The sequence below is a fragment of the Macaca mulatta genome, chromosome 12, assembly GCF_049350105.2.
Source record: "Macaca mulatta isolate MMU2019108-1 chromosome 12, T2T-MMU8v2.0, whole genome shotgun sequence".
NCBI lineage: Eukaryota > Metazoa > Chordata > Mammalia > Primates > Cercopithecidae > Macaca > Macaca mulatta.
The window spans coordinates 143,458,314-143,485,239 of NC_133417.1; the positions used below are offsets into that span (position 1 = coordinate 143,458,314).

The following is a 26,926-nucleotide window of genomic DNA, read 5'->3' on the forward strand; positions in this document are numbered from 1 at the left end:
TTGTTGCCCAGACTGGAGTGCAATGGCGTGATATTGGCTCACTGCAACCTCTGCCTCCTGAGTTCAAGTGATTCTCCTGCCTCAGCCTCCTGAGTAGCTGGGATTACAGACATGTGCCACCACGCCCAGATAATTTTGTATTTTTAGTAGAGATGGGTTTTCACCCTGTTGGTCAGGCTGGTCTCAGGTGATCTGCCCACCTCGGTGATTTGCCCACCTTGGTGATCTGCCCACCTGACCTCAGGTGATCTGCCCACCTCGGCCTCCCAAAGTGCTGGGATTACAGGTGTGAGCCACCATGCCTGGCCTCCAGCTGTTATTGTATTGCAATCTATCACTCTCCTTAGCACTAATAATATTTGGTTTGTATATCTGGATGCTGCAGTGTTGGGTACATATATATTTACAATTGCTATATCCTCTTGCTGAGTTGACCCCTTTATCATTATATAGTGATATTGTCTATTTTTATAGTTTTTGTCTTGAAATCCATCTTATCTAAGTATCACTACTGCTCTTTTTTTGGTTCTGTGCATATCCGTTTCCATCCTTTTATTTTCAGTCTATGTTTGTCTTTATAGTTGAAGAGTGTTTCATGTAGGCAACAGATCATTGGGTCTTGTTTTTTAATCCATTCAGCCACTCTATGTCTTTTGATTGGAGTGTTTAGTCTATTTACATTCAATGTTATTATTGATAAGTAAGGACTTACTCCTGCCATTTTGTTGGGTTCTGGTTGTTTTTGGTTTTCTTTTCTTTCTTTCCTTCCTTCCTGTCTCCCCATGGTGCCTGGTCCCTTACACCCTTTTTTGGAGACAGTCTTGCTCTGTTTCCCAGACTGGAGTGCAGTGGTGCAGTCATGGCTCACTGCAGTCTTGACCTCTTGGGCTCAAGTGACCCTCTGTCTCAACTGCCTGAGTAGCTGGGACTACAGGTGTATGATATCACATCTGACTAATTTTTTAAATTTTTCTGTAGAGATGGGCTCTTGCTTTGTTGCCCAGGCTGGTCTTGAACTCTTGGGCTCAGGTGATCCTCCCACTTTGGCCTCCAAAAGTGCTGGAATTACAGGCATGAGCCAACACACCCAGCCCTGTCTTCCTTTTATTACCAGTGAGTTTTGTGCCTTCAGATGATTTCTTATTGCTCATTACTGTTCTTTTCTTCAATGAAAGGGATTGATGAATTCTCTTTAGCATTTCTTGTAGGACTGGTCTGATGTTGATGAAATTCCTCAGCTTTTGTTTGTCTGGGAAAATCTTTATTTCTCCTTCGTGTTTGAAGAATTTTTTCACCAGATTTTACTATTCTAGGGTAAAAGGTTTTTTGTTTTTGTTTGTTTGTTCGTTTTTTTCCTTCTGTACTTTAAATATATCATGCCACTCTCTCCTGGCCTGTAAGGTTTCCACTGAAAAGTCTGCTGCCAGACATGTTGGAGAGTCATTGCATGTTGTTTGTTTTCTTTCATCTTGCTGTTTTTAGGATCATTTATCCTTGACCTTTGGGAGTTTGATTATTAAATGCCTTGAGGTAGTCTACTTTGGGTTACATCTGCTTCATGTTCTATAACCTTCTTGTACTTTAATATCGATATCTTTCTCTAGGTTTGGAAATTTCTCTGTTGTTATCCCTTTGAACAAACTTTCTACCCCCATCTCTCTCTCTACCTCCTCTTTAAGGACAAAACTCTAACATTTGCCCTTTTGAGGCTATTTTCTAGATCTTTTAGGCATACTTCATTCTGTTTTATTCTTTTTTCTTTTGTGTCCTCTGACTGTATTTTCAAATAGCTTGTATTCAAGCTCACGAATTCTTTCTTCTGTTTGATCAGTTCTGCTATTAAGAGACTCTGATACCTTCTTCAGTCAACTGTATTTTTCAACTCCAGAATTTCTGCTTCTTTTTAATTATTTCAACTTCTCTGTTAAATTTGATAGGATTCTGAGTTCATTTTCTGTGTTATATTGAATTTCTTTGAGTTTTCTAAAAAACAGCTATTTTGAATAATCTGTCTGAAAGCTTACATATCTCTGTCTTTCCAGGATTGGTCATGGTGCCTTTTTAGTTTGTTTAGTGAGGTCATGTTTTCCCGGATGGTCTTGATGCTTATGGATGTTCATCAGTGTCTAGGCATTGACTAGTTAGGCATTTATTGCAGTCTTCACATTCTGGGCTTGTTTGTATCTGTCCTTCTTGGGGAGGCTTTCCAGGTATTTGAAGAGACTTAGGTGTTGTGATCTATGTTTTTGGTCACTGCAGCTGTAACTGCATTAGGTACTACTGCAAGCCCAGTAACACTGTGGTTCTTGCAGACTCATAGAGGATCTAAGATCTGGAAGAATTCCCCGGATTACCAGGTAGAGACTCTTGTTCTCTTCCCTTACTTTTTCCCAAACAAAAAAGTCTCTCACTCTGTATTGAGATGCCTGGGGCTGGGGAAAGGTAACACAAGCACCCCCGTGGCCACCACCACTGGGAGTGTCCTGAGTCACACCTGAAGCCGGCATAGCACTGGTTCTTGCCCAATGCCTGCTATAACTGCTACCTAGCGACCATCTGTGTTCACTCAAGGCCCTAGGGCTCTATGATCAGCAGTTGGCAATGCAAGCCAGGCTTGTGTCCTTCCCTTGAGATTGTGAATTCCCCCAGGCCCCAGGTGAGTCCTGGGATCCAGGGCCTGGAAGCAGAAACCATAGAAATCTACTGTTGCTCTATACTACTGCAGCTGAGCTGGTGCCAAAACCACCAGACAAAGTCCTTCCTACTCTTCTCCAGGCAGACCACCACCACAGGCTCACAGCAGGTACTGCCGTGTTTATTTAAGGCCCAAGGGCTCTTTGGTCAGCTTGTAGTGAATGCTGCCAGCCCTGGAACTCATCCTTCAGGGAAGTGGGCTCCCCTCTGGCCCAGGGTAGGTCCAGAGATGCAATCTCAAGCCAAGGCCTGCAATCAGGGACCCCAAGAGCCTGCTTGGTGCTCTTCCCCATTGTAGCTGAACTGGTACATAAGTTCAAGAGAAAGTCCACTTTACTCTCCCCTCTGCTGTTCTCAAGCAGCAGGGAGCCCTCCTCATAGCCGCCACAGCTGCGAATGTCCTGGGTCACACCTGAAACCAGCATGTCTCAGAGTCTCACTCAAGGCCCATGGCTGTACTACCTGGTTACCACTGCTGATTATTCAGGTTTCAAGGGCTCTTTCATCAGCAGATGATAAATCCTGCCAGACTGGGTCCTTCCCTTCAAGGCAGTGAGTTCCCTTCTGGCCCAGGGTGTCTCTAGAAATGTCATCTGGGAGCTAGGGCCTGGAATGAGGTCCTCAGGACTCTGCCTGGCATCCTCTCCTACTGTGGCTGAGCTGGTATCCAAGTTGCAAGACAAAGTGCTTTTTGGTCTTCCCTCTCCTCTCCTCAAGCAGAACAAAGGGGTCTCTTTTGGAGATGTGGGTTGTGCTGCCTGGGGTTGGGGGAGGGGTGATGCAAGCAGTCCCTTAGCTGCGCCATCTGGTGTCTCACTAGGTTGTGTGTCCTCCATGTTCACCGGCTCTCAGCCCAGCACAGCAGCAGGACTTGCCCAGGATTTACAGTCCTTGTAACCTAGACTGCCTTTCAAGTTTTTTTAGGATCCCATAGCACTTCAGCCCGCAGTGGCAAGGCTTGCTGAATCTCAAGTTCTGACTGCTGGGATGAGTGATTCCCCTCTGGCCAAGGCTTGTTTAAATGATCCCTCCATGGGTGCCAGCTGAGTTCTGCCCAGTGTTGGCAGCACTGCGTGCCAATGCAAAGTCCCACATCACTGTGTTCTCTCCCCTCCGGGGACACAGATTGTCTCTCCATGCTACATGGCCAGCTACTTCTGGGGGCACTGGCCGGGAGTGTTGTTGGCAATTCAAGACTGTCTTTCCTACCCTTTTCCTTGCCTCTCTCAGTGACACGAAGTTAGAACCAGGTACTGTGATTGCTCACCTGATTCCTGATTTTTGGTTCTTATGGGGATAATTCTTTGTGTAGATAGTTGTAGAATTTGGTGTTCCTGTGGAGAGAATGATGGGTGGAGGCTTCTATTTGGCCATTATGCTCCACCTCCTCAACCAACATCTGACTACAACCCGCTGAGTGACCCCAAGGAAGGTCTGCCCAGCTAAGCCCTTTGTGAATTCCTGACCTACAAAACCACAAGAAAAAAAAAATCAGCCTTGCTTTTTTTTTTTTTTTTGAGATGAAGTCTCGCTCTGTCGCCCAGGCTGGAGTGCAGTGGCCGGATCTCAGCTCACTGCAAGCTCCGCCTCCCGGGTCATTCTCCTGCCTCAGCCTCCCGACTAGCTGGGACTACAGGCACCCGCCACCTCGCCCGGCTAGTTTTTTTTTTGTATTTTTTAGTAGAGACGGGGTTTCACCGGGTTAGCCAGGATGGTCTCGATCTCCTGACCTCGTGATCCGCCCGTCTCGGCCTCCCAAAGTGCTGGGATTACAGGCTTGAGCCACCGCGCCCGGCCCAGCCTTGCTTTTTTTGAAGGTGCTGAATTTGGAGGTAATTTGTTACACAATAGTAACTGGAAGATAAATTTGGTACCCAGAGTGGGTACATCAAAGCCTCAAAACAGGCTGGGCATGGTGTCTCACACCTGTAATCCCAACACTTTGGGAGGCCAAGGTTGGTGGATTGCTTGAGCCTGGGAGTTTGAGACTCACCTAGGCAACACAGTGAGACCCCCATCTCTACAAAAACTAAAAACATTAGCCAGGCATGGTGGTGCATGCTGTGTTCCTAGCTACTCAGGAGGCTGAGATGGGAGGTTTGATTGAGCCCAGGAGGCTGAGGCTACAGGAAGGCATGATCGCACCACTGCACTCTAGCTTGGGCAGCAGAGTGAGATCTTGCCTAAAAAACAAAACCCAACCCAAAACATATGATATTGTCTTTGGGACTGGGCAGGAGGCAAAGGCTGGAAGGGCCTTGAGAAGACTGTTAGTAGAACCTCAATGGGCCTCGAGGCTGTTAATGAGTGCTTAAAAAGAGAGAAGAAAATGTTGAAAGATTGACGCTGGGCATGGTGGCTCATGCCTGTAATCCCAGGCCACCATTGAGATTGCAATCTCAGCTCATTGCAACCTCCACTTCCCAGGTTCAAGAGATTCTTCTGCCTTAGCCTCCCAAGTAGCTGGGACTACAGGCACCCGCCACCATGGCTGGCTAATTTTTGTATTTTTAGTACAGATGGGGTTTCACCATATTGGCCAGGCTGGTCTCGAACTCCTGACCTCAAGTGATCCACCTGCCTCAGCCTCCCAAAGTGCTGGGATTATAGGTGTGAGCCACCACACCCAGCCCATTTTCAGTTCTTCTGGGTATATACCTAGAAGTGGAATTTCTGGGTCATATAGTAATTCTATGTGTAGTGTTTTGAAGAACCACTAAACTATTTTCCATAGTGACTGCACCATTTTACATTCCCACCAATTGGCTTCTGTATTTTTTTCTTTTTCTTTTTTTTTTTTTTTGAGACGGAGTCTCACGCTGTTGCCCAGGCTGGAGTGCAGTGGCGCGATCTCGGCTCACTGCAAGCTCCGCCTCCCGGGTTCCCGCCATTCTCCTGCCTCAGCCTCCTGAGTAGCTGGGACTACAGGCGCCCGCCACCGCGCCCGGCTAATTTTTTGTATTTTTAGTAGAGACGGGGTTTCACTGTGGTCTCGATCTCCTGACCTTGTGATCCGCCCGCCTCGGCCTCCCAAAGTGCTGGGATTACAGGCTTGAGCCACCGCGCCCGGCCTGTATTTTTTTCTTTTACTCTCAGTACACACCAGAGATTTCTGTATTTTTGATAGAAAATTTTATGTATACCTACTTGTTAAACATTATAGTTCATATTGTTAATTAATGTAAATCAATATCTATTATAATCTCTACAATTAAATACTATATTAAAATATATTTTAAATTCATACTAAAAGTTTTTAGATAAATACGGTATTGAGACCGGGCATGTTACTCACGTCTGTAATCCCAGCACTTGGGAAGCCAAGACAGGTAGATCACTTGAGCTCCCGAGTTGGAGACCAGCCTGGGCAACGTGGAGAAACCCCAACTCTACCCAAAAAAGTACAAAAATTAGCCAGGCATGGTGGCATGCACCTGTAGTCCCAGCTACTTGGGAGGCTGAGGTGGGAGGATTGCTTGAGCCTGGGAGGTGGAGGTTTCAGCATCTAAAAAGCCAAGTGGCTGAATGCAGTGGCTCATGTCTGTAATGCCAGTACTTTGAGAGGCTGAGGCAGAAGGATTGCTTGAGGCCAGGAATTGGAGACCAGCCTGGACAACATAGCAAGATTCTCTCTACAAAATAATTTTTTAAAATAAAAATAAATAATAAATAAAAAGCCAAGAGGTACAATGTTCAGGAGAAGAAGAAAAATACATGCAGAAATATATAAAAATTAGAGGAGACCACTATAAGTTTGGCTAGAAATACCGTATTTTGGCTACTGAAAATGACTGAGTCATCTAATGTTGATATTATCAGAACAGAGTTGTCATCAAAGTCAGCTAACTAAAGCATCTGCTTCAAAACATTAGAGAAAAATTTTAGAAGTTTCAGAAACTAGCGAATATGAGATTGAGCAAAAAAGTGAGAAGATGCCGGCAGGGCCCAGTGGCTCATTCCTGTAATGCTAGCACTTTGGGAGGCCAAGGCGGGCGGATCACCTGAGGTCAGGAGTTTGAGACCAACCTGGCCAACAAGGTGAAACCCCGTCTCTACTGAAAATACAAAAATTAGCCGGGTATGGTGGTGCACACCTGTAATCCCAGCTACCCGGGAGGCTGAGGCAGGAGAATTGATTGAACCCGGGAGGTGAAGGTTGCAGTGAGCCGAGATTGCGCCACTGCACTCCAGCCTGGGTGGCAAGAGTGAGACTCCATCTCTTTTTTTTTTTTTTTTTTTTTTTTTTTTTTTTTTTGAGACGGAGTCTCGCTCTGTCGCCCAGGCTGGAGTGCAGTGGCCTGATCTCAGCTCACTGCAAGCTCCGCCTCCCGGGTTCACGCCATTCTCCTGCCTCAGCCTCCCGAGTAGCTGGGACTACAGGCACCCGCCACCTCGCCCGGCTAGTTTTTTGTAGTTTTAGTAGAGATGGGGTTTCACTGTGTTCACCAGGATGGTCTCGATCTCCTGACCTCGTGATCCACCCGTCTTGGCCTCCCAAAGTGCTGGGATTACAGGCTTGAGCCACCGTGCCCGGCCGGTGAGACTCCATCTCGAAAAAAAAAAGGTGAGAAGATGCCATTTGAAACGAATTGCAATAATTATCCACTGTGGCTGCTACTTTGTGATAAAGTAAAAATGATCTGAATAGAGCACATACCTGAATAGATCACAAAGGAAAAGATTTAGATTTTAGGGAATCTACTTCACACAATGGACATTTCTAGAGTTTTCTTTTCTTTTTTTTGTTTCAGAAATGGGGCAGGGGAGGGAGCGTCTCACTAAGTTGCCCAGGCTGGTGTTGAACTCCTGGCCTCAAGGGATCCTCTGCATTGCTGAGATTATAGGCATGAGCCACTGCACCTGACAAAACATTTTTCTTTAATGTTCTAATGGCAAATGAATTCATTGTGACTGCTCATGTATTCTAAAAAAAGTTATCCTTATTTTTCGTGTATACTTTTCTGTAGTAATGCAATAAAATCAAATTTTTGCAACTTAAAAAAAAAAAAAAGGTTCCGAAGATTGGAAACAGTTAAACAGAATTTGTGACCATGAAAATTTTGTTTTATTGTGAGGCTTTCTTTTTTGTCTTCTTCTGAGACGGGGTCTTTCTCTGTCACCCAGGCTGAATGCAGTGATGCAATCAATCATAGCTCACCGCATTTGTGGCTTCAAACTCCTGGGCTCAAGTGATCCTCCTGTTACAGAATCTTTGGGGTGCCACTTTTATGGCTGGAAACCTCTGTGGCTGGTGGCATCTTTGCCTGAGTTCTCGTCCTGCACCCAGGAAGAATGAGAAGCGCAGACAAGCAGAGGGTGAGCACGACAGAGGAGCTTTATTGACTGCTAGAATAGCCTGAAGAAGCCCCACAGTGGGTAGCTTCTCTCTGTAGGCAAGTCGTCCTGTTGAGTGTTCACCTCTCAGCGGAGAGGAAGCCCTGGAGTGGTGGCTCCTCTCTGCAGGGGGATTGTCCCAGTGTCTGCCCAGCTCCTAGCAGAGAAGAGGCCCTGGGGTGGGTTGCTCCTCTCTGCCACCGGTAGTCCCAAGGTCTCTAAACTCTCAGCAGAGAGGGTAGCTCCTCTCTGCAGCTGGTCTTCCTGTCATGTGCTCAGCTCTGGCTGAGCCAGGGCTTTTATTGGCCTTAGAGGGGAGGAAGTGCATGCTGATTGGTCCAAGGGCAGTCATGGGCAGCCTGGAGAAAGCATCCCAAGTTCCCACTCCAATGCTCTGGGACTGGCAGCCTGGCCCCCAACCTTCAGGCCCTCCCTGGCCTGAAGGTGGGGCCTCACCAGGGACCTGTCCTCTTTTGCCCAGGAATCTGTCTGCCTTCTGCTGCCGTTCATGGCACCACAGCTCAGCCCCGATTTTGCTCTGAGATTGGAGCAGGCACCGGGAACAGGGAGAGGCCAGGCCGTGGGAGCAGGCAGTTCTGGGCCTGTGAGGGCAGGGGGGGCCTTCCCAGGTCCCCAAGAGTGCAGGGAGGCCTGAGTCTGCAGCGTGCTTTGGGCAGCTGCTGCTGGGCAGGGAAGGGGCCCGTGGGGTTCCTGCCTGCTCTGTAGAGTGGGAGGCCCGGGTCTGCAGGCGCAGTGTGGGCAGCTGCAGTGGCACCGGGGTGCTGCTCCTGCCCCAGCTCAGAAGGGGCAGGGGTCCTGCTGGTCGCTGGCTCCTGGCAGCAGCAGCCGTCTGGAGTGGCCACTGCATCACTCCCTCCTCGGCCTCCCAAGCAGCTGGAATTTCAGGAGTGAGCCACTGCACCTGGCTCATGTGATGCTTTTCTAAAATCAAAGTGTCTTTTTAAAATATTCAAATTGACAGTTTAATAAATGGTGCTTTGCAGAATACAATAAATAAGTGAAACAAAAATAGATTATTTTGAGTGATTTTAGATATTACATGTTAGGCAAAAAATATTTTACATCTTAGAGGATCACAAGAAATTACTGGAGGTCCAAATGGTGGCATGTTTTTAACTTTAGGTGAGTTTATAGCTAATCATAAAAAAAGGGAACCAGGAGCCGTGACTCATGCCTGAAATCTCACTGTTTTGGGAGGCCAAGGTGAGAGCATCACTTGGGGCCAAGAGTTCCAGATCAGCCTGGGCAACATAGCAAGACCCACTCGGAAAAAAAAAAAAAAAAGGCCAGGTATTGTGGCATACACCTCTAGTCCTAGCTATGCAGGAGAATTGCTGGAGCCCAGAAGTTAAAGGTTAAAGTGAGCTATGATGGTGCCACTGCACTCCACTCTGGGCAACAGAACAAGACTCTGTCTCCAAAGGAATAAAATAAAAAAGGATGTTGTGTCTAATAACATTAAAACAAATGTGTGCTGCTACTAGAAAATGGTATTTGATTTGAGATATTATTAAGAATAAAAGAAGCAAATACATTTGCTTCCTTTTTTAAAGAGACAGGGTCACATTCTGTCACCCAGGCTGGAGTAATCATAGCTCACTTCAGCTCCACCTCCTAATCTCAAGCAATGCTCTCATCTCAGCCTCCTAAAGCACTAGGATTACAGCCACAAGCTACCACATCTGGCACCCCACTTTAAAAAAAAATTTTTAATTTTTTAAAGGAGATGGGGTCTTGTTGTATTTGCCAGGTTTGCCTTGAACTCATGGCCTCAAGCGATCCTCCTGCCTCTGCCTCTCAAAGTCCTGGGATTATAGGCATGAGCCACCAAGCCCAGCCCCTCACTTTTGATTGTGCACCAGATGTAGCCCATTGTGAACAAGTGTGTCAGACTGTGAGCACGCTCACATGAAGAATAATGCCATTAACAGTAAAATAAGTTGCATTGACTTTACTGAACTCAAAGAAAAAACTAAGTCTAGCCTGTGAAATTACAGGTTGGAAAAAGGTATTAACATAAAACACGCTTTTGGCCAGGGGTATGATCATGGAACAACCATGGCAGGTTATCCAAGGGTGTATAAGCTACTATTTCCCTCCAAAAATGATTATGCCAAATTGTGTCTTCCTCGGTTCATAATTTTTTTAAAAAAAAGACAGGGTCTCCCTCTGTTGCCCAGGCTGGAGAGCAGTGACATGAACATGGCTCACTGTAGCCCCAAACTGCTGTGCTCAATCAGCTCTTAATTCATATGCAAAAATTCTGCTTCTGTGAAATGAAATTTGATGACCTGTTTTAACATTGTATGTTTGTGTTTGTGTGTGAATTCAGTGAACAGACAGAATATTCTTACATCTATTTTAAAAAACTATTCCCCATGGAGATCAAGATCAAATGCAACCAAGGCACTGCACAAACTAAAACTAAAGGTATTTGTAAACACTGAACTTTTTTTTTTTTTTTTTTTTTGAGACAGCGTCTTGCTTTGTCGCCCAGGTTAGAGTGCAGCGGCGTGAGCACCTGGCTAATTTTTAAACTTTTTGCAGCGACAGGGTCTCACGTTGTTGCCCAGTCTGGTCTTGAACTACCGGGCTCAAGCAATCTTCCAGTCTTGGCCTCCTAATGTGCTGCTGGGATTACAGGTGTGAGTCACCGCACCCAGCATGAGAAGCTTTTTAATACTATCAGTCATGGTGGCATTTTCTTTTTTTTTTTTTTAAAGACAGAGTCTCGCTCTGTCACCCAGGCTGGAGTGCAGTGGCGCCATCTCAGCTCACTGCAAGCTCTGCCTGCCGGGTTCACGCCATTCTCCTGCCTCAGCCTCCCGAGTAGGTGGGACTACAGGAATCCGCCACCATGCTTGGTTAATTTTTTGTATTTTATTAGATGCGGGGTTTCACTGTGTTAGCCAGGATGGTCTCGATCTCCTGACCTCGTGATCTGCCAGCCCAGGCCTCCCAAAGTGCTGGGGTTACAGGCGTGAGCCACTGAGCCCGGCCACGGTGGCATCTTTGAAAGAAATTTTGGTCAGCTGAACTTAGTGAAAAATTATTTAAGATCATCACTTGGTCAAGAGAAGTTCACATGACAATTCTCTCAACTGAAAAATGAGACAGTAGATTTTAGAAATATTCACGAGTTTGTTTCCGTTTACGTAAGGAGAGTAAACTTACTGTTTTTGTACAAGTAAAATATTTAAACTTAAAATATTTTGAGTTTTAATATACATATTTTCCTTTTTTTTTTCCACTTACTGAAACATTGTGGAAAAAAATTAACATTAAAAAACACGTTTTGACCGGGTGCAGTGGCTCACGCCTGTAATCCCACCCAGCACTTTGGGAGGCCAAAGGCAGGTGGGTCACCTAATGTCAGGAGTTTGAGACCAGCCTGACCAACATGGTGAAACCCTGTCTCTACTAAATATAAAAAATTAGCCAGATGTGGTGGTGGACGCCTGTAATCCCAGCTACTTGGGAGACTGAGGCAGGAGAATCGCTTGAGCCCAGGAGGCAGAGGTTGCAGTGAGCTGAGATTGCGCCATTGCACTCCGGCCTGGGCGACAAGAGCAAAACTCCATCTCAAAAGAAAGAAAGAAAACCACATACACAAAAACCACATTTTTTCCTTTTGCCTCAGGCTCTAGCATCACTCTCCTGCACGGGAGGGTACTGGTTGGAAGGTATGTGAGGGAACCTTCTGATGGTCATGCTCAGGACCTTGAGAAGGGTCTGAGGCACACACAGCACACACTTGTCAAAGCTCCGCAGGTACTCACCCGTGAGCAGGGCATCGCACCGAATGCCGAGCTTTCCGTCCAGAGGAAAACCCGGTAGCAAATGGATTCTAATGATGTGCGCACTGGAGTGTTAGGGAAAGCCGCCTGGGATCTATAATTTACTTGGAAATGCATGAAAAGTAAAATGGATCAATGCAGGGAGGATTAACTAGATGTGACAAAGTCCAGTAACGTGAATGGTACACTCAGGTGGTGGGTGTATATCCAGATGTGCAATACAAAATTCGTTCATCACTGCTATGAGCCGGCAAATGTCTGTCGCCAGGTGTTGGGGGCAAAAGGAGGTCTAGGCCTCTGCTCCTGTGCTTCAGATGCTGGCACGTCCCGGAGGAGCTCCTGCCACCGCTTGGAGGCTCTCCAGGTGGGGCGGCTGGGGTAAAATACAGTATCCTGAGGGAGAAGTAGCCAAGCTTTACGGGGGATGGGTCAAGTTGTGGAAAGAAAGGGCAGAGAGCAGAATGTGGCACTGGGCGAGGGGAGACATGGAGCATCCTCAAAACAGGGGGAGGCCTGGCTCGGGCCTTCCTCACCCACCCCTGCTCCCCACCGAGTCTGTCCTCCTTTTCCCTCCACTCCGTCAAGCACAAGGTAAGGCCAAGGCTGACAGATTTGCCGGTAAATAAATTGAAGACCTTTTCAGATTTGGTTTATTATTTGCACAGACAACCAAAGAAAGAATGGCCAAAGGTGCCCAGTCCCCATGGACCTTGTGCAGGGCAATACTGAAAAGTGACCACATGACTGCCACATGGATGACAGGACACCGGGCCGCAAAGAGCTGCAGCCACGCTAAGTGCCCAAGGTGACTCGGCAGAGCCTGGGAGGCATTAGGAGCCGCAGGGAGGTGAGAGGGCCCGGCTGTGCCCAGGAGCATGGCAAGGTGCTCTGCTGAGAGCAGGGTGCAGCTGTGGCCCATGTGGATACGTGCAAGGGCGCCAGGGCAGAGCTCTCCCCTGACTCGCCCCGGGGACTTTCCCTCAGGTTCCTCCACTCCCAAGACGACACCATCAGGGCCTCTGGAAACAAACAGATTGGGGGTCCCCTTTGTCTCTGAGGAAAACACAAGTCACTCAGAAGCTGAAGATGCTCTGTGTCACTCAGGAAATGGGACTTAAAAATCGTCAGACAGCTTGGAAAGGCTTAAGAGAAGGAGGGGCGTCGCAGAGGCCCACTCAGGGTGCAGCTATGTCAAGGGGTAACAATTCCAGTTTCAGTTTTTAAAATCACAGTGAAACACCAGAGTAAGGACAGAGTGAAGAGAGCGCTGCCCTCCCTGATGAGACCAGACCCACTCCCGGAGGGTAGGGACAGTGGCAAGAACACAGACACGGGCGGCCACGTGGGGGCTGTGGTGGGCAGCCTGGGAGATGGCCCTCAATGCCCCCAACTCCTGGTGTCTGTCCTGTGGAACCTCCTCCCCTGGGCGGAAGCCACACCAACAGAACACAGCAGAAAGAGGGCGGAATTCCCTTTGGCTGCAGGGGCCTGCCTTTGCGGCTTGCTGAGCTATGCGGGAGCTGTGCCAAGGAAAGGTCCGTGCAGCAGAGAACTGAGTGAGGCCTCCAGCCAAAAAGCAGAAAAGATCGAGGCCCTCACTCTAATAGCCGGTGAGGAACTGAATCCTGCCCACAGCCGCGGGGCCAGCAGAGAAGCTGAGCCTCCCCGCCCGGAGCCTGCAGTCTGCTTACAGTCCGGCGGGTCCTGACGGAGGCCTGGGGAGGGACCCTGAGGCAGAGGCTCCTTCACCGGGCCTGGATGTCTGACCCACAGACACTGTGGAGCTACATTTGTTTGAAGGGGCTCAGCTGCGGGGCAAACTGTTACACAGCAACCGACAAGTTTCTGTTCCCTGTTTCTGTTCTTTTTCTTCAACAGGGCTGGGTGTGGAGTGGCCCGCTCCTGCCAGCCCTGCTCTGCGCACCCTCATGGGCTGAGCTGTGGGGTGAGCTGGGCCCTGTCTTCCTCCCTGCCCTGGCTCTGTCCCCCCAGTGCCCACCCCCGAGAGTGGGGAGAGCGGTGGGGCTGCGCGGACTCTGAGAAGCCTTCCAGTTCCAACTGCCAGGGAGCTGCTGCCCAGGGAGCCGCGAGGAGCGAGGTCGGGCATGCGCGGGCTCTGCCTCCGATGCTAAGAAAGGGAGAGAGGAATCCCAGCACTTTGGGAGGCCGAGGCGGGCGGATCACAAGGTCAGGAGATCGAGACCATCCTGGCTAACACTGTGAAACCCCGTCTCTACTAAAAATGCAAAAAATTAGCCGGGCGAGGCGGCGGGCGCCTGTAGTCCCAGCTACTGGGGAGGCTGAGGCAGGAGAATGGCGTGAACCCGGGAGGCGGAGCTTGCAGTGAGCCGAGATCGCGCCACTGCACTCCAGCCTGGGCGACTAAGCGAGACTCTGTCTCAAAAAAAAAAAAAAAAAAAAAAAAGGGAGAGAGGGAAATGGAGTGAAGCCAGCGAAGGTAGCACGCGTCCCAGGGCAGACCCCACGCGCCAACACAGCCGAATTTCCGACAGTGGGAAGGCCCTGCGCTTCACTCCTGCCCAGTCACTGGGAAATTCCCAAGTCAAGATGGGGAGCATGGTGGCACCTGGGGTCTGAAAGGCAAGCCCCCCTCCTCTGTCTCATCCTCCAACCTCTCCCTGTCCTGCGGGGGCTCACATGCCACCTCCTCCAGGAAGACTTCCTTCAGGAGCCTGCCTGTCAGAGGTCATCTCACCTTTTTCTCAGATCCCATGCCCTGTTGACTGTTCTCTCATTGCCTTGTTTCCTGTACACGAATGGTCAGGAAACGTCTGTCTCTCTGAAATTCCACTCTCCTTAAGGCAGAGGCCCTGCTCCACCAGGAGCAGCTAAAATTTCCTATTGAGACTCCTCCTGGTTACAGGGGCACAGGTGGCCCCCAGGGATCTGTTGTCAGCTTCCCGAGGGCAGGGTGTGCCTCCTCCCACCTTCCCGCATGCTGCTGGTGCCACAGAACCTGCCAGGGCCAGGGGAGGCACCCACACACTGTCTGCACTTGTAGGGCACAAAGGGACAGCCCTCCCTCTCCAGAAGTCCAGGGACTCAGCCTTGGTGCAGACTGGGTCTCAGGCAAGGCAGAGCCAGAGGACAGGATCTGCAGGGACTTCTGGACAGGAGCCAGCCAGCAGCCAGGCTCCTCAGAGCGCTAGAGGTCTGGGGGTTCTCACCTGCTCCTTAACTAGAAAACCAGGGCTAGGCTCAGGGCTCACCCCAGGGCTGTTATGTTCCATGCCATGTGCGCTCCCAGGGGAAGTGGTACTTCTCCCTCCTGACTCTGTCCCCACCTCCCTAAACAAGCCTGTGGCCCTCTAACAAAGCCCAAAGTCCCATGAAAGATCCTGCCTGGTGCTGGTCCTCAGCTACGTGGACTGGGTAGCCCTTTTTAACAGGAAGGACAGCATCTGGTTCCCCCCTTTCCAGTGGCCTTCTCCACAGGGCTGGCCTGACTCCCCACAGCACTCACCTGGACAAGTGGGGGCCCATTCCCCGGCTGGCCTCCCGCTGTTCCCCGAAGGTCTCTCTCAGCATGGTGAACATGGGAGCCAGGGTTCTGCCTGTGTGAGGGAGGTGCTCAGACCCTGCAGGGAGGGAACAAGGTGGAGGAAGTCGCTGGCCCTGTAGAAGCTGGAGTCACCCCCTCCACACCCACTGCCAGGGAAGGGGCAGGAAGCATCAGGGGAGTCACCTGCTGTCGTCTGAGAGGGAGGTAGAGGCAGAGGGAGGCTAGAGAAAGACAAAGAAGGCAAGGCAGGGGCAGAAGCAGGGAAAGCCCAGCAAAGGTGGGTTGGAGGAAGAGACAGAAATGGGAATGAAAGAATGAAAGAAACAGAGAGAGGCAAAGAGACAGGGAAGAGAAGAGAGAGGAAGAGACAGCTGGTGAGATGGGGAAGGATATGAAGGCAGGGGAGGATGAAAACGCAAAGAGAATGAGGTGGAAACAAAGAGAAAGGGAATTCCAACCAACAGTAGGCACTGAGAAAGGGGCTTTCCACGCTATTTCAACCCTCAAAACAAGTAGGTACTACTGCCATTCCCATGATGTAGATGAAGAGACAAAGGTTTAAAAGATAGAGGGAGGGAGAGAAAATAGAGGCAGGAGAGAGAAAATATGACGCAGGAATACAGATGAGACAGAGACTGCGTATTCAAGGATTAAGAGACAACAGGCCGGGCCTGGTGGCTCACGCCTGTAATCCCAGCACTTTCGGAGGCTGAGGCAGGTGGATCGCCTGAAGTCAGGAGTTTGAGGCCAGCCTGGCCATCATGGTGAAACCTTGTCTCTATTAAAAATACAAAAATTAGTTGGGTGTGGTGGTGTGTGCCTGTCATCTCAGCTACTTGGGAGGGCGAGGCAGGAGAATTACTTGAACCCAGGAGGCGGAGGTTGCAGTGAGCCGAGATTGTGCCACTGCACTCTAGTCTGGACAACAAAGCATAAACTCTGTCTCAAAAAAAAAAAAAAAGACAAACAACAACACAACAGTCTATCTGCCCATAACAGCATAAACTTGAGAAGAAGGGCTGTCTGTCTCCAGCAACTAGAAGAATGCCTGACAAAGAGCAGGCGTCCAGTTAACAACTATGGAATGAACAAGCAAACATTATCTGGACTATGCCGTCAGGCAAATAAAAGCCTTGGAAACTGCATAAAACTGGGGTGACCAGGAAAGGCTTCACGCAGACAGTCTATCTGAGCCAAACCCGGAGGCATGCAGGAGGCAGAGCAGCTGCTTTGGTCATGCAGCAAAAGCCAAGTATCTGGCAAGGGCATGGAAACAGAAGGTGGCAGAGGGGGTGTGGAGGCAAAGTCGGTAAGTTCTGAGGACCAGGTCTACTATTCTTCGAGAATCTGCAGTGTTGGGCTTTTGAAAGGACTGAAGCTCAGGGTGTGACCTTCAAGGTAGGGGTTTTCTTAATGACCACTGCCATTCTCCAAGTGAGAGACAAGAACCTGAACTAAAAATGCAGGAGCCGGACAGCGGGAAAGGGACAAGGTCTAAGATTCATCCACTTATGCATTCAACCTACTGAAGAGGTAGGATTGCCAGTTCCTGGACACCACCTGTAGGGCTCCAGTGTCCCCTGGAACCTGGGAGGTCAAGGTTGCCCAGGCAGGGCTCCAAGGAGGTGTCTCCATGGACTGTCTGCTTTCCAGCCTGAGGGACTGATGACCTGGTTGCTCTCAAGGATCCAGAACGTGAAAGGAGGCACAGGTTTTGGTGGAAAGCTGAGTTCACATTTGAACTTGTTGCAGAACCTGTGGGATTCCTGAGAGGTGACAGCCGGGGCATTTGGATCAGCTCTGTGAGAGCTCCAGAGAGGGCTGGGCCGGAAATAGACTTCGCAGCCGGTGGCACAGCAAGCGAAGCCATGGAGATCACACAGATTACAGCCTAGAAGCTAGAGAAGAGGGCCAAGCAAAGCAATGTGGGGCACAATATTTAAGAAGACAATATTCGCCGGGCATGGCGGCTCATGCCTATAACCCCAGCACTTTGGGAGAGTGAGGCAGGTGGGTTGCTAGACCAGCCTGGGCAACACTACAAAAATCTCTCTCTACAAAAAAATACACAAATCAGCCAGGCATGGTGGTGTGCACCTATAGTCCCAGCTACTCGGGAGGCTGAGGTGGGAGGATCACTTGAGCCTGGGAGGTCGAGGTTGCAGTGAGCCATGATCATACCACTGCACTCCAGCCTCCAGCCTGAGACAGAGTGAGAACCTGTCTCAAAAAAATAAATAAATAAATAAATAAATAAAAGGACAATATTTAATATCCAGTTGTGAAGAGCCACTGCCAGAACCTGAGAAGGAATGGTGGAACAAGAAGAGCAAGAAAACTAGACAGAGAACAATTTTTTGAGATAAGGTCTCACTCCCATTGTCCAGGCCGGAGTGCAGTGGCGTGATCTCAGTTCACTGCAGCCTTGACTTCCCCGGCTCCAGTGATACCCCCACCTCAGCGTCTCAAGTGGCTGGGACTACAGGTGCGGGCCACCATGTCTGGGTAATTTTTGGTATTTTTGGTAGAGATGGAATCTCACTATGTTGCCCAGGCTAGTCTTGAACTCCTGGGCTCAAGCAATCTGCCTAACTCAGCCTCCCAAAGTGCTGGGATTACAGGTGTGAGCCACCGCACCCTGGCAAGAACAATGTTTTAAGAACCACGAGGATGTTCAGTATCAAACGCTGCATAGTTCGGGTCAGAGAACTGAAGAGTCTACTCAGCAATCAGGAGTTCATTGGAGACTCTGGCAGAAGTTTTCTATAGCAGAATGGCAGGAAACGTAGCCATACTGAGATTTCGTTAGGCACAAACAGGTGGTGAGGAAGTAAAGAAAATGAGAATGAAGACTGATTTTAAGAAACGAGTGGCCGGGCGCGGTGGCTCACGCCTGTAATCCCAGCATTTTGGGAGGCCGAGGTGGGCGGATTACGAGATCAGGAGATGAGACCATCCTGGCTAACACAGTGAAACCCCGTCTCTACTAAAGAATACAAAAAATTAGCTGGGCGTGGTGGCGGGCGCCTATAGTCCCAGCTACTCAGGAGGCTGAGGCAGGAGAATGGCGTGAACCCAGGAGGCGGAAGCTGCAGTGAGCTGAGATTGCGCCACAGCACTCCAGCCTGGGCGACAGAGCGAGACTATCTCAAAAAAAAAAAAAAAAAAAAAAAAAAGAAAGAAAAGAAAAAAAAAAAGAAACGAGAGTGAAGAAAACAGTAGGACAATAAGTCGGAAACCTCAACGGGGTGTGAGGACAAGTTCCCCGGGATTAAGTGGATAAGATGGAGGTTGGCCCTTAAGATTTGGAACAGGTTCAACAGAGAGGAATAGCAAGGTTTAAGGGATGGTTCCTGACGTCTAAGGGCACATTTAATATATTTTCAAGGCTAAGGTGGGGCAAGATCTGGAGGAGAGAGGATGGTACCCCAAGTGTCATCCTCCATTGACAGGTCAATAGACAGTACAGCCACATGGGAACAGAGCAGGTGTGGACAGAACGCATGGTTTCCCAGGGAGGCCAGTATTTTTCCATGAGGATGCAAGAGTGAAAAGCCTGGGAGATTCCATGAAGAGCTGAGGGGCTTCTGAGCCACAGCTTAAACCTTAACCTTCGTCCTCCCAGATACATTCAAATCCAAGTACTGACAATGATCTAGTAAGACCTGCGCTTCCCTGGCTACCGTCTATCAAGGAATGCCACTGTCTACCTGTGGGCAGTGTGCATTGGATTGGGTTCTCTGCGGGGTCTTGCTGATCTTAAAGAGAATGCAGGGGCCCTATGAGACTCACCTCTGTACCCCCAGCACATAACAGGTGCTCAACACATTCGCAAGGGGAACGCTGAGCAAGCGGAGGCCCGGGTTCCCCCCTGGAGAAACCAGCTTCCCCTCCACGGTCTCAAGCGTCCCCTCCTTCCTTGACCTCAGTCATTGATTTCCGCTGCACTTCCTATCCCTGGGGGAGCTTTCAACGCTCCGCCGTTCAGGCCGCCGGTCCCCGCAGCCCGGGCCCTGCTCTCTAGGGCTGGGCCCCCCGGCGGCCCTGGGCTGGCCCCGCAGACGACCTCTCTCGCCTTCGCTTCCTCAAGCGTAAATCGGGCGGCGGGGGCTGCAGGGCCTTCATCTCTTCCTCTGTTCCGCGATGTCGGAGAGACCGCAGCCCAGCCTCTGCCACCGCAGAGCTGCTTATCCAGCAGCGCGACTCGCTCGGGCACCGTTGGATGCCGTTGCTTACCGTTAGGCAAGTGTTTTAAGAAGCACGAGAATGTCGAGCGTCAAATGCTGCAAAGGGCTCAGAGCTCGCGACCAAGGGGCGTGGCCTCCGGGCCGCGAAGGCCTCTGGGAGTTGTAGTCCTGCCTCGGCCTGCGGTGGCCTCATTTAAAAAAAAAAAAAAAAAACTGGCCCTTGGGTCCGTCGCTGCCTCGGTGTCCTTGTCGGGCTTCCCAGCAGCGGCCTAGCGGAAAAGTAAAAGGTGTCTGAATATATTCAGGTAACCGAAGATGAGAACGATGAGCCCATTGAAATATCATCGCAAGACGATGGGGACAGTGCTGCTGTCCACGCTTATGGCACAGTTTCCAGGGGCGTGTGGGCTTCGCTACAGAAATCCAGCGTCTCAATGTATGAGAGGTGTACGGCTGGTAGAAGGAATTCTGCCTGCCCCCGATGCTGGCTGGGGAAATCTGGTGTATGTTGTCAACTATCCGAAAGATAACAAAAGAAAAATGGATGAGACAGATGCTTCATGAGCAGTGAAAGTGAAAAGAGTAGTCTAGAAAACATCCGATTTAACAGTGTTGGGTCTCCCGTGGGGAACGACTGAACAGGGTCTGAAAGAGTATTGCAGTACCTTTGGAGAAGCTCTTACGGTGCAACAAAGCCAAGATGAGCCTTTGAGAAGCAGAAAAGTGTTTGTGGGGTGCTGTACAGAGGACATGACTGAGGATGAGCTGCGGGAGTTCTTCTCTCAGTGTGGGGATGTGATGGATGTCTTCATCCCCGAGACATTCAGGGCCTTTGCCTTTGTTACATTTGCAGATGGTCAGATGGCGCAGTCTCTTTGTGGAGAGGACTTGATGATTAAAGGAATCAGCGTTCATATATATCCAATGCCGAACCTAAGCACAATAGCAATAGAAAGAAGTGAAAGATTTGGTTGTAATCCAGGTGGCTTTGGGAATCAGGGTGCATTTGGTAACAGTAGAGGGGGTGGAGCTGGTTTGGGAAACAATCAAGGTAGTAATACGGGTGGTGGGAAAAACTTTGGTGCACTCAGCGTTAATCCAGTCATGATGGCTGCCGCCCAGGCAGCGCTACAGAGCAGTTGGTGTATGATGGGCATGTTAGCCAGTCAGCAGAACCAGTCAGGCCCATCGGGTAAGAACCAAAGCCAAGGCAACATGCAGAGGGAGCCAAACCAGGCGTTTGGTTCTCGAAATAACTCTTAGAGTGGTTCTAATTTTGGTGCGGCAATTGGCTGGGGATCAGCATCAAATGCAGGGTTGGGCAGTGGTTTTAATGGAGGCTTTGGCTCAAGCATGGATTCTAAGTCTTCCGGCTGGGGAATGTAGACAGTGGGGTTAGGGCTGGTTGGTATAGAATGGTTGGAATTCAAATTTTTCTAAACTCATGGTAAGCATATTGTAAAATACATATGTGCTATGCATTTTCAAAATTGGTTTGTTCAGTGCGGAGTATATTCAGCAGTATTTTTGACATTTTTCTTTAGAAAAAGGAACAGCTAAAGGAATCTTATAAGTTTTGTTACATGAAAGGTTGAAATAGTGAGTGGTTGAAAGTGAACTGCTGTTTGCCTGATTGGTAAACCAATACACTACAATTGGTAGTAAAAGGTTTCTCCTGTAATATTTTATCCCTGGACTTGTCAAGTGAATTCTTTGCATGTTCAAAATGGAAACCACGGATTAGAACTACATTCTTTACCCCTTGTTTTAATTTGAACCCCACCATATGCATTTTTTTCCTTAAGAAAATCTCCTTTTAGGAGATCATGGTGTCACAGTGTTTGGTTCTTTCACTTTGTTTTTTAACATTTGTCTCCCCTTAAATACAAAAGTACAATATGAAGCCTTCATTTAATCTCTGCAGTTCATCTCATTTCAAATGTTTATAGAAGAAGCACTTCATTGAAAGTAGTGTTGTAAATATTGTGCCATAGGAATACTTTTTATTTTTCGAGATGGAGTCTTGCTCTGTCGCCCAGGCTGGAGTGCAGTGGTGCGATCTTGGCTCACTGCAAGCTCCGCCTCCCGGGTTCATGCCATTGTCCTGCCTCAGCCTCACGAGTGGCTGGGACTACAGGCGCCTGCCACTATGCCCAGTTTTTTTTTTTTTTTTTTTTCCTTTTTGGAGAGACGGGGTTTCACCACGTTAGCCTGGATGGTCTCGATCTCCTGACCTCGTGATCCGCCCGCCTCGGCCTCCCAAAGTACTGGGATTACAGGCATGAGCCACCGCGCCCGGCCAGGAATACTTCTGTCTACATGCTTTCTCATTCAAGAATTCGTCATCATGCATCACAGGCCGCGTCTTTGACGGTGGGTGTCCCATTTTTATCCGCTACTCTTTATTTCATGGAGTCGTATCAATGCTATGAACGCAAGGCTATGATATGGAACCAGAAGGCTGTTTGAACCTTTGAAACCTTGTGTGGGATTGATGGTGGTGCCCAGGCATGAAAGGCTAGTATGAGCACGAAAAGGAGAGAGCGCGTGCAGAGACTTGGTGCATAATGGATAGTTTTTAACTTACAGAGATGTGTCTCTCGATCCTGTGGCTTTAGTGACAGTGTGCAGACGGCAATGATAGCAAATAATGTACGAATGTTTTTTTTGCATTCAAAGGACATCCACATCTGTTGGAAGACTTTAAGTGAGTTTTTGTTCTTAGATAACCCACATTATTTGAATGTGTTAAGTGAAACGATACTTATACTCCCCCCACCCCCTTGTCAACTGCTGTGAATGCTGTACGGTGTGTGTTCTCTCCTGTTAACTTGTGGGGAAAAGAAAGAGAGATCAGCCTGTTACTGTGTCTATATAGAAAGAAGTAGACATAAGAGACTCCATTTTGTTCTGTATTTGAGATGCTGTTAATCTGTGACCCTACCCCCAACCTTGTCCTTGCAAGAGACATGTGCTGCGGTGACTCAAGGTTTAATGGATTTTGGGCTGTGCAGGATGTGTCTTTGTTAGATAAGTGCCTGAAGGCAGCTTGCTGGTTAAAAGTCATCACCATTCTCTTAATTGCAACTACCCAGGGACACGTACACGGCCAAAGGTCACAGGGCCCTCTGCCTAGGAAAGCTAGGTATTGTCCAAGGTTTCTCCCCATGTGATGGGCTGAAACAATGCTGCTAAAAGGTTTATGGAGATGTTTGCATATGCATCTCAAGGCACAGCATTTTCCTTTAAACTTATTCATGTCACAGAGGTTTTTGTTCATATGTCTTTTTTTTTTTTTTTTTTTTGAGATGGAGTTTCGCTGTGTCACCCAGGCTGGAGTGCGGTGGCGCAATCTCGGCTCACTGCAAGCTCCGCCTCCCGGGTTCATGCCATTCTCCCCCCTCAGCCTCCGAGTAGCTGGGACTACAGGGGCCCACCACCATGCCCGGCTAGTTTTTTGTATTTTTAGTAGAGACGGGGTTTCACAATGTTAACCAGGATGGTCTCGATCTCCTGACCTCGTGATCCACCCGCCTCAGCCTCCCAAAATGCTGGGATTACAGGCTTGAGCCACCGCGCCCGGCCTGTCCATATGTCTTACTGCCGATTTCCTCCCTACAATGATCCTATTGTCCTGCCACTCCCTTATCTTTAAGATGGTAAAGATAATTATCAATAAATACTAAGGGAACTCAGAGACCGGTGCCGGCGTGGGTCCTCTGTAAGTTGAGGGCCGGTCCCCTGGGCCCACTTTTTCTTTCTCTATACTTTGTCTCTGTGTCTCATTTCTTTTCTCAAGTCTCTCGTTCCACCTAACGAGAAACACCCACAGGTGTGGAGGGGCAGGCCACCCCTTCATTAACTGACATGTAAGTGTGGAAATATGAACTGAAACTGATGGGTTGAGAATACGGACTGAGCTTGTGGTGTGCTTTGCAAGAGGACTTGGAAGCGGAGTTCACCAGTGAGCTCTAGTGTCTCTAAGAAGGGTGGAAGTTCTAATGTCTGTTAGCTACCCATAAGAATGTTTTTTGCAGTTCTGTGTCCTGTGCTTGGATGCTTTTTATAAGAATTGCCATTGTTGGAAATTCTTAAATAAAACTGATTTAAATTAAAAAACAAAAACAAAACAAAACACTAAGTAGAGGAGTTGGAACTACATCTCCCATGAGGCCCCGCTGCTCGCCTCTGGTGGGGCGGGGTTGGAGGGGGCGTGGTCAAGGCCTCGGCTGTTCCGAGCGCCTCCGAGTGCACGGCGCCCCGCCCCGAACCTGGCTCCAGGGGCCTCGGGGATTCCCCAGCGCCGTCTCAGGGCAGTCCCGGAAGGGCTCAAGGGCTGGGCTCGCGGGCTGATCGAGACCGTCCGGGTTCTGGCCCTCGGGTCACTTGCAAAGGCCTGAGTTCCGAGCAAAGCGTATGGAGGGCTGGAAGGGAGGAGCCCCGGGGGGGCGGCGGTGCTGAGCCGGGCAGAGTCTTGAAGGTCGCAGTCAGGACGGCCGTGGAGTGGGAGGGGAGTCAGAGGCCTGCGCGGAGGCCCAGGTTAGAAACGCGGCTGCCTTGGACTCGGTCGGTGGCAAAGACGACACGTGGAGGCAGGGCTTAGAAGCAGAGCTCGGCCGGGCGCGGTGGCTCACGCCTGTAATCCCAGCATTTTGGGAGGCCGAGGCGGGCAGATCACGAGGTCAGGAGATCGCGACCATCCTGGCTAACACGGTGAAACCCCGTATCTACTAAAATTACAAAAAACTAGCCGGGCTTGGTGGCGGGCACCTGTAGTGCCAGCTACTCGGGAGGCTGAGGCAGGAGAAACGCTTGAACCCAGGAGGCGGAGGTTGCAGTGAGCCGAGATTTCGCCACTGCACTCCAGCCGGGACGACAGAGTGAGGCTCCGTCTCAAATAATAATAATAATAATAAATAAAAATAGAAAAAGAAGTAGCGCTCATGGGCTTGACTGATTGGAAGTCGGATGGCAGGAAGAGGGTGAACTTGAGGGTGATGTCTAGATTTTTTTGCTCAATCCATGGGGTGCCAAGAAGTGGTGATGGCTGAGGATCTGTTGTTTTGGTGGTGTTGTGAGCCCATCTGACATCCAAGTGCAGTCATTGAGTGGACAGGAGGATAGAGAGGAGACAGCCGCCTGGAGAGGGGCTTTGAATCAAGAGTACAGGATTGGCAAAAAGGGCCGAATGGAGTCACTGGGTGTGGGGGTGGCAGGGAAGACTGAGGACAAAGCCTTGGGAAGGACACATCCAGTTGGAGGTTGGCAGGGAGGAGCATTGAGTACAGGGGACTGAGGATGACCAATGAGGTAGAAGGAAGGCTGGTGTGGTGCCCTTGAGGTTGGAGGAGGAGCCTCCAGATGCATGAGTCATAACCCAGGAGAGGTGAAGTTGACATGCAGACATGCCCACTGGGTTGGGAAGCATGCTTATCACTGGAGATTTTGACTGTGCAGTTTCAGTGGAAGGGTGGCCAATAGCTTGATTGGAAAGGAATGAAGAGGAATGAGATGTGTGGAAGTGGAGGCAGTAAGTGTAGATGACGCTTTCAAGGAATTTTGCTTTAGAGCAAAGAAATAAGGCAGAGGCTAACAGTATGTCAGGTCCAGGGAGGTTTTTCTGAGTGAAAGTATTCATATTACAGCCTGTTTGTATGTTAATGAGAATGATCCAGAAGGGAGGAAAAGCTAGTGGTGCAGTGGAGAGCAGAGTCCCTGAGCAGGTGAGCAGGGATGGGGGCCCATGCCCATGTGGGAAGCGGGCACCACACTGCTTCATGATGGAAGGCAGAACGCCTGGGCCAGGGCGCAGGCAGGTGTCACAGACAGAGAATGTCCTTCATGACCACATCCTAATTCCCAGAACCTGCAAATATGCCAGTTTACATGGCAAAAGGGACTTTGCAAATGTGATTAAGAATTAAGCTAAAGACCTTCATACAGGGAGATTATCCTGGATTCTCCAGGGGCGGAGGGGAGGCGGCTGGTGTTATCACAAGGATCTTTAAAAGTAGAAGGAAAGAGAAGACGTGACCATGGAAGAAGGGTCAGAGAGATGCAACGCTTCCAAGGAACTTTGAGGATGGGGGAAGGGACCGTCCTCCTAGGAATGTGGGTGGCCCCTGAATGAAGACAGGGCAGGAGAAGGAACACAGCACTGCCTGCCAACACCTTGATCTTAGCCCAGTGAATCCTGACAGACTTCTAACCGTGGAACTGCAACATCATAACCGTGTGTTTGAAGCCACCAGGAGGGTAGTCATTGGTTTTGGCAGACATAGAAAACTAATACAGTGGGTCAGGGATTCGGATGGGAAGGAGACAGCCCTCAGAGAATGGCTTGTGGGGAGCCTGGGGGCTCTGGGAGAGAGGAGCTGGTGTGAAACAACCAGCTGACTGGGAAGCTGGTGGCCCCAGGCCACCCCACAGGCAAGAGCAGCTCTCAGCCCCAGGAGACCAACAGTGGTCACTGGTGTGGGAGCCAGTTTACATTTCCAAAAGAAGCTGCACTTGAGGATTACTGTGAAGCTGACTTCAGGGCTGGAGGGGCACGGGGCCAGAGTTCTGGGTTAGTGGCTTCTGACCCTGGTCCTAGCAACACTGTTACTCCAGGTCAGCCTCCTGCACCCTGCCTCCTGGGCTTCCCCTTGACCCCCTCCTGGGGCCTCTGGGAAGGTGTGATGAGTGGATTTTAGAGGTGAAATTTGTTCCTTTGAAGCAGTCCGTGGCTGATGCTCCCTGAATGACATGAGAGCTCATTGGCATGGCCTCTGGGTGGTATTGGGAGCCAGGGCTTTCAGGATGGCCCGTTATCCATCCGTGTCCCTGTGGGCACATCCTACATCAGTCTGTCTGAGGAAATAAAAATCATCCCAGGAATGATATTTCCACTGCTCGAGTCGGGCGCTGGCTCCTCACTGCCCCAGCAGCTCAGCTCCAGATGATAAAGTTAAAGCTGCATTTGGTTATAGCCCTATGATTGAATTGAGGTGAGCCAGAGCGAACCCCAAACTTTGAAACGCCCTGGTGGCCAGGACCTGCTTGGGGGCGTAAAGGGGCTGCTGGGAAAGGTGTTTTTAAGGCAAAAGCACATGTCCAGAGAGGAGACCCCGATGTCAATCCTAAGTTGTCACACCTCGGCCCTAGCCTGGGAACTGCCAACCCCCAGTGAGAAGCTGCTGCTTTGGGGTCCTGGAGCAGGAGGATGGGGCTAGGCTAACTGTGGTGGTGACTTCAGCCGGCTGACCACGTGCTACCTGCAGGTCTCACCCAGCCCAACAGGGCAGGCTCCTGCACCCCAGCTGCCCATCCTGCCACCCTCCATCCCTGAGGGTTCTGACCTCCTGGACCCAGTTTGACCTAAGGCTCAA

General features: G+C 49.7%; 1 protein-coding gene and 1 pseudogene across 3 annotated transcripts; one reads left to right on the forward strand and one right to left on the reverse strand.

The window, feature by feature from the left end:
- Nucleotides 1–11,934: 11,934 nt before the first annotated feature.
- LOC706446 (uncharacterized) lies at nt 11,935–19,678 on the reverse strand. 3 transcript variants are annotated; one of them, XR_013402261.1, is made up of 4 exons: nt 19,162–19,678; nt 15,331–15,445; nt 13,674–13,974; nt 12,725–12,865 (listed from the first exon to the last, which is right to left on the reverse strand). XR_013402261.1 is itself a non-coding variant. In XM_015111471.3 (3 exons), exons 1-3 carry the CDS (start codon nt 19,178–19,180, stop codon nt 12,427–12,429), a joined length of 573 nt encoding a protein of 190 aa, XP_014966957.3. In that variant the 5' UTR covers nt 19,181–19,678; the 3' UTR covers nt 11,935–12,426. The 3 variants fall into 3 exon arrangements, 2 of the variants coding, with proteins under 2 accessions (XP_014966957.3, XP_014966958.1); XM_015111471.3 differs by lacking the exon at nt 13,674–13,974 and having other exon boundaries at nt 11,935–12,865; XM_015111472.3 differs by having other exon boundaries at nt 12,483–13,974.
- LOC106992756 (TAR DNA-binding protein 43 pseudogene) lies at nt 19,513–20,621 on the forward strand (annotated as a pseudogene).
- The last annotated feature ends 6,305 nt before the right edge of the window (nt 20,622–26,926 follow it).

Bases quoted from the DNA above. Each gene is read 5' to 3' on its own strand.
- LOC706446 (XM_015111471.3), bottom strand. The intron at 12,866-15,330 runs GTGAGTGCTGTG...GTTTGTTTCCAG, and splicing joins ATGGGCCCCCACTTGTCCAG to AGGCCCTGATGGTGTCGTCT.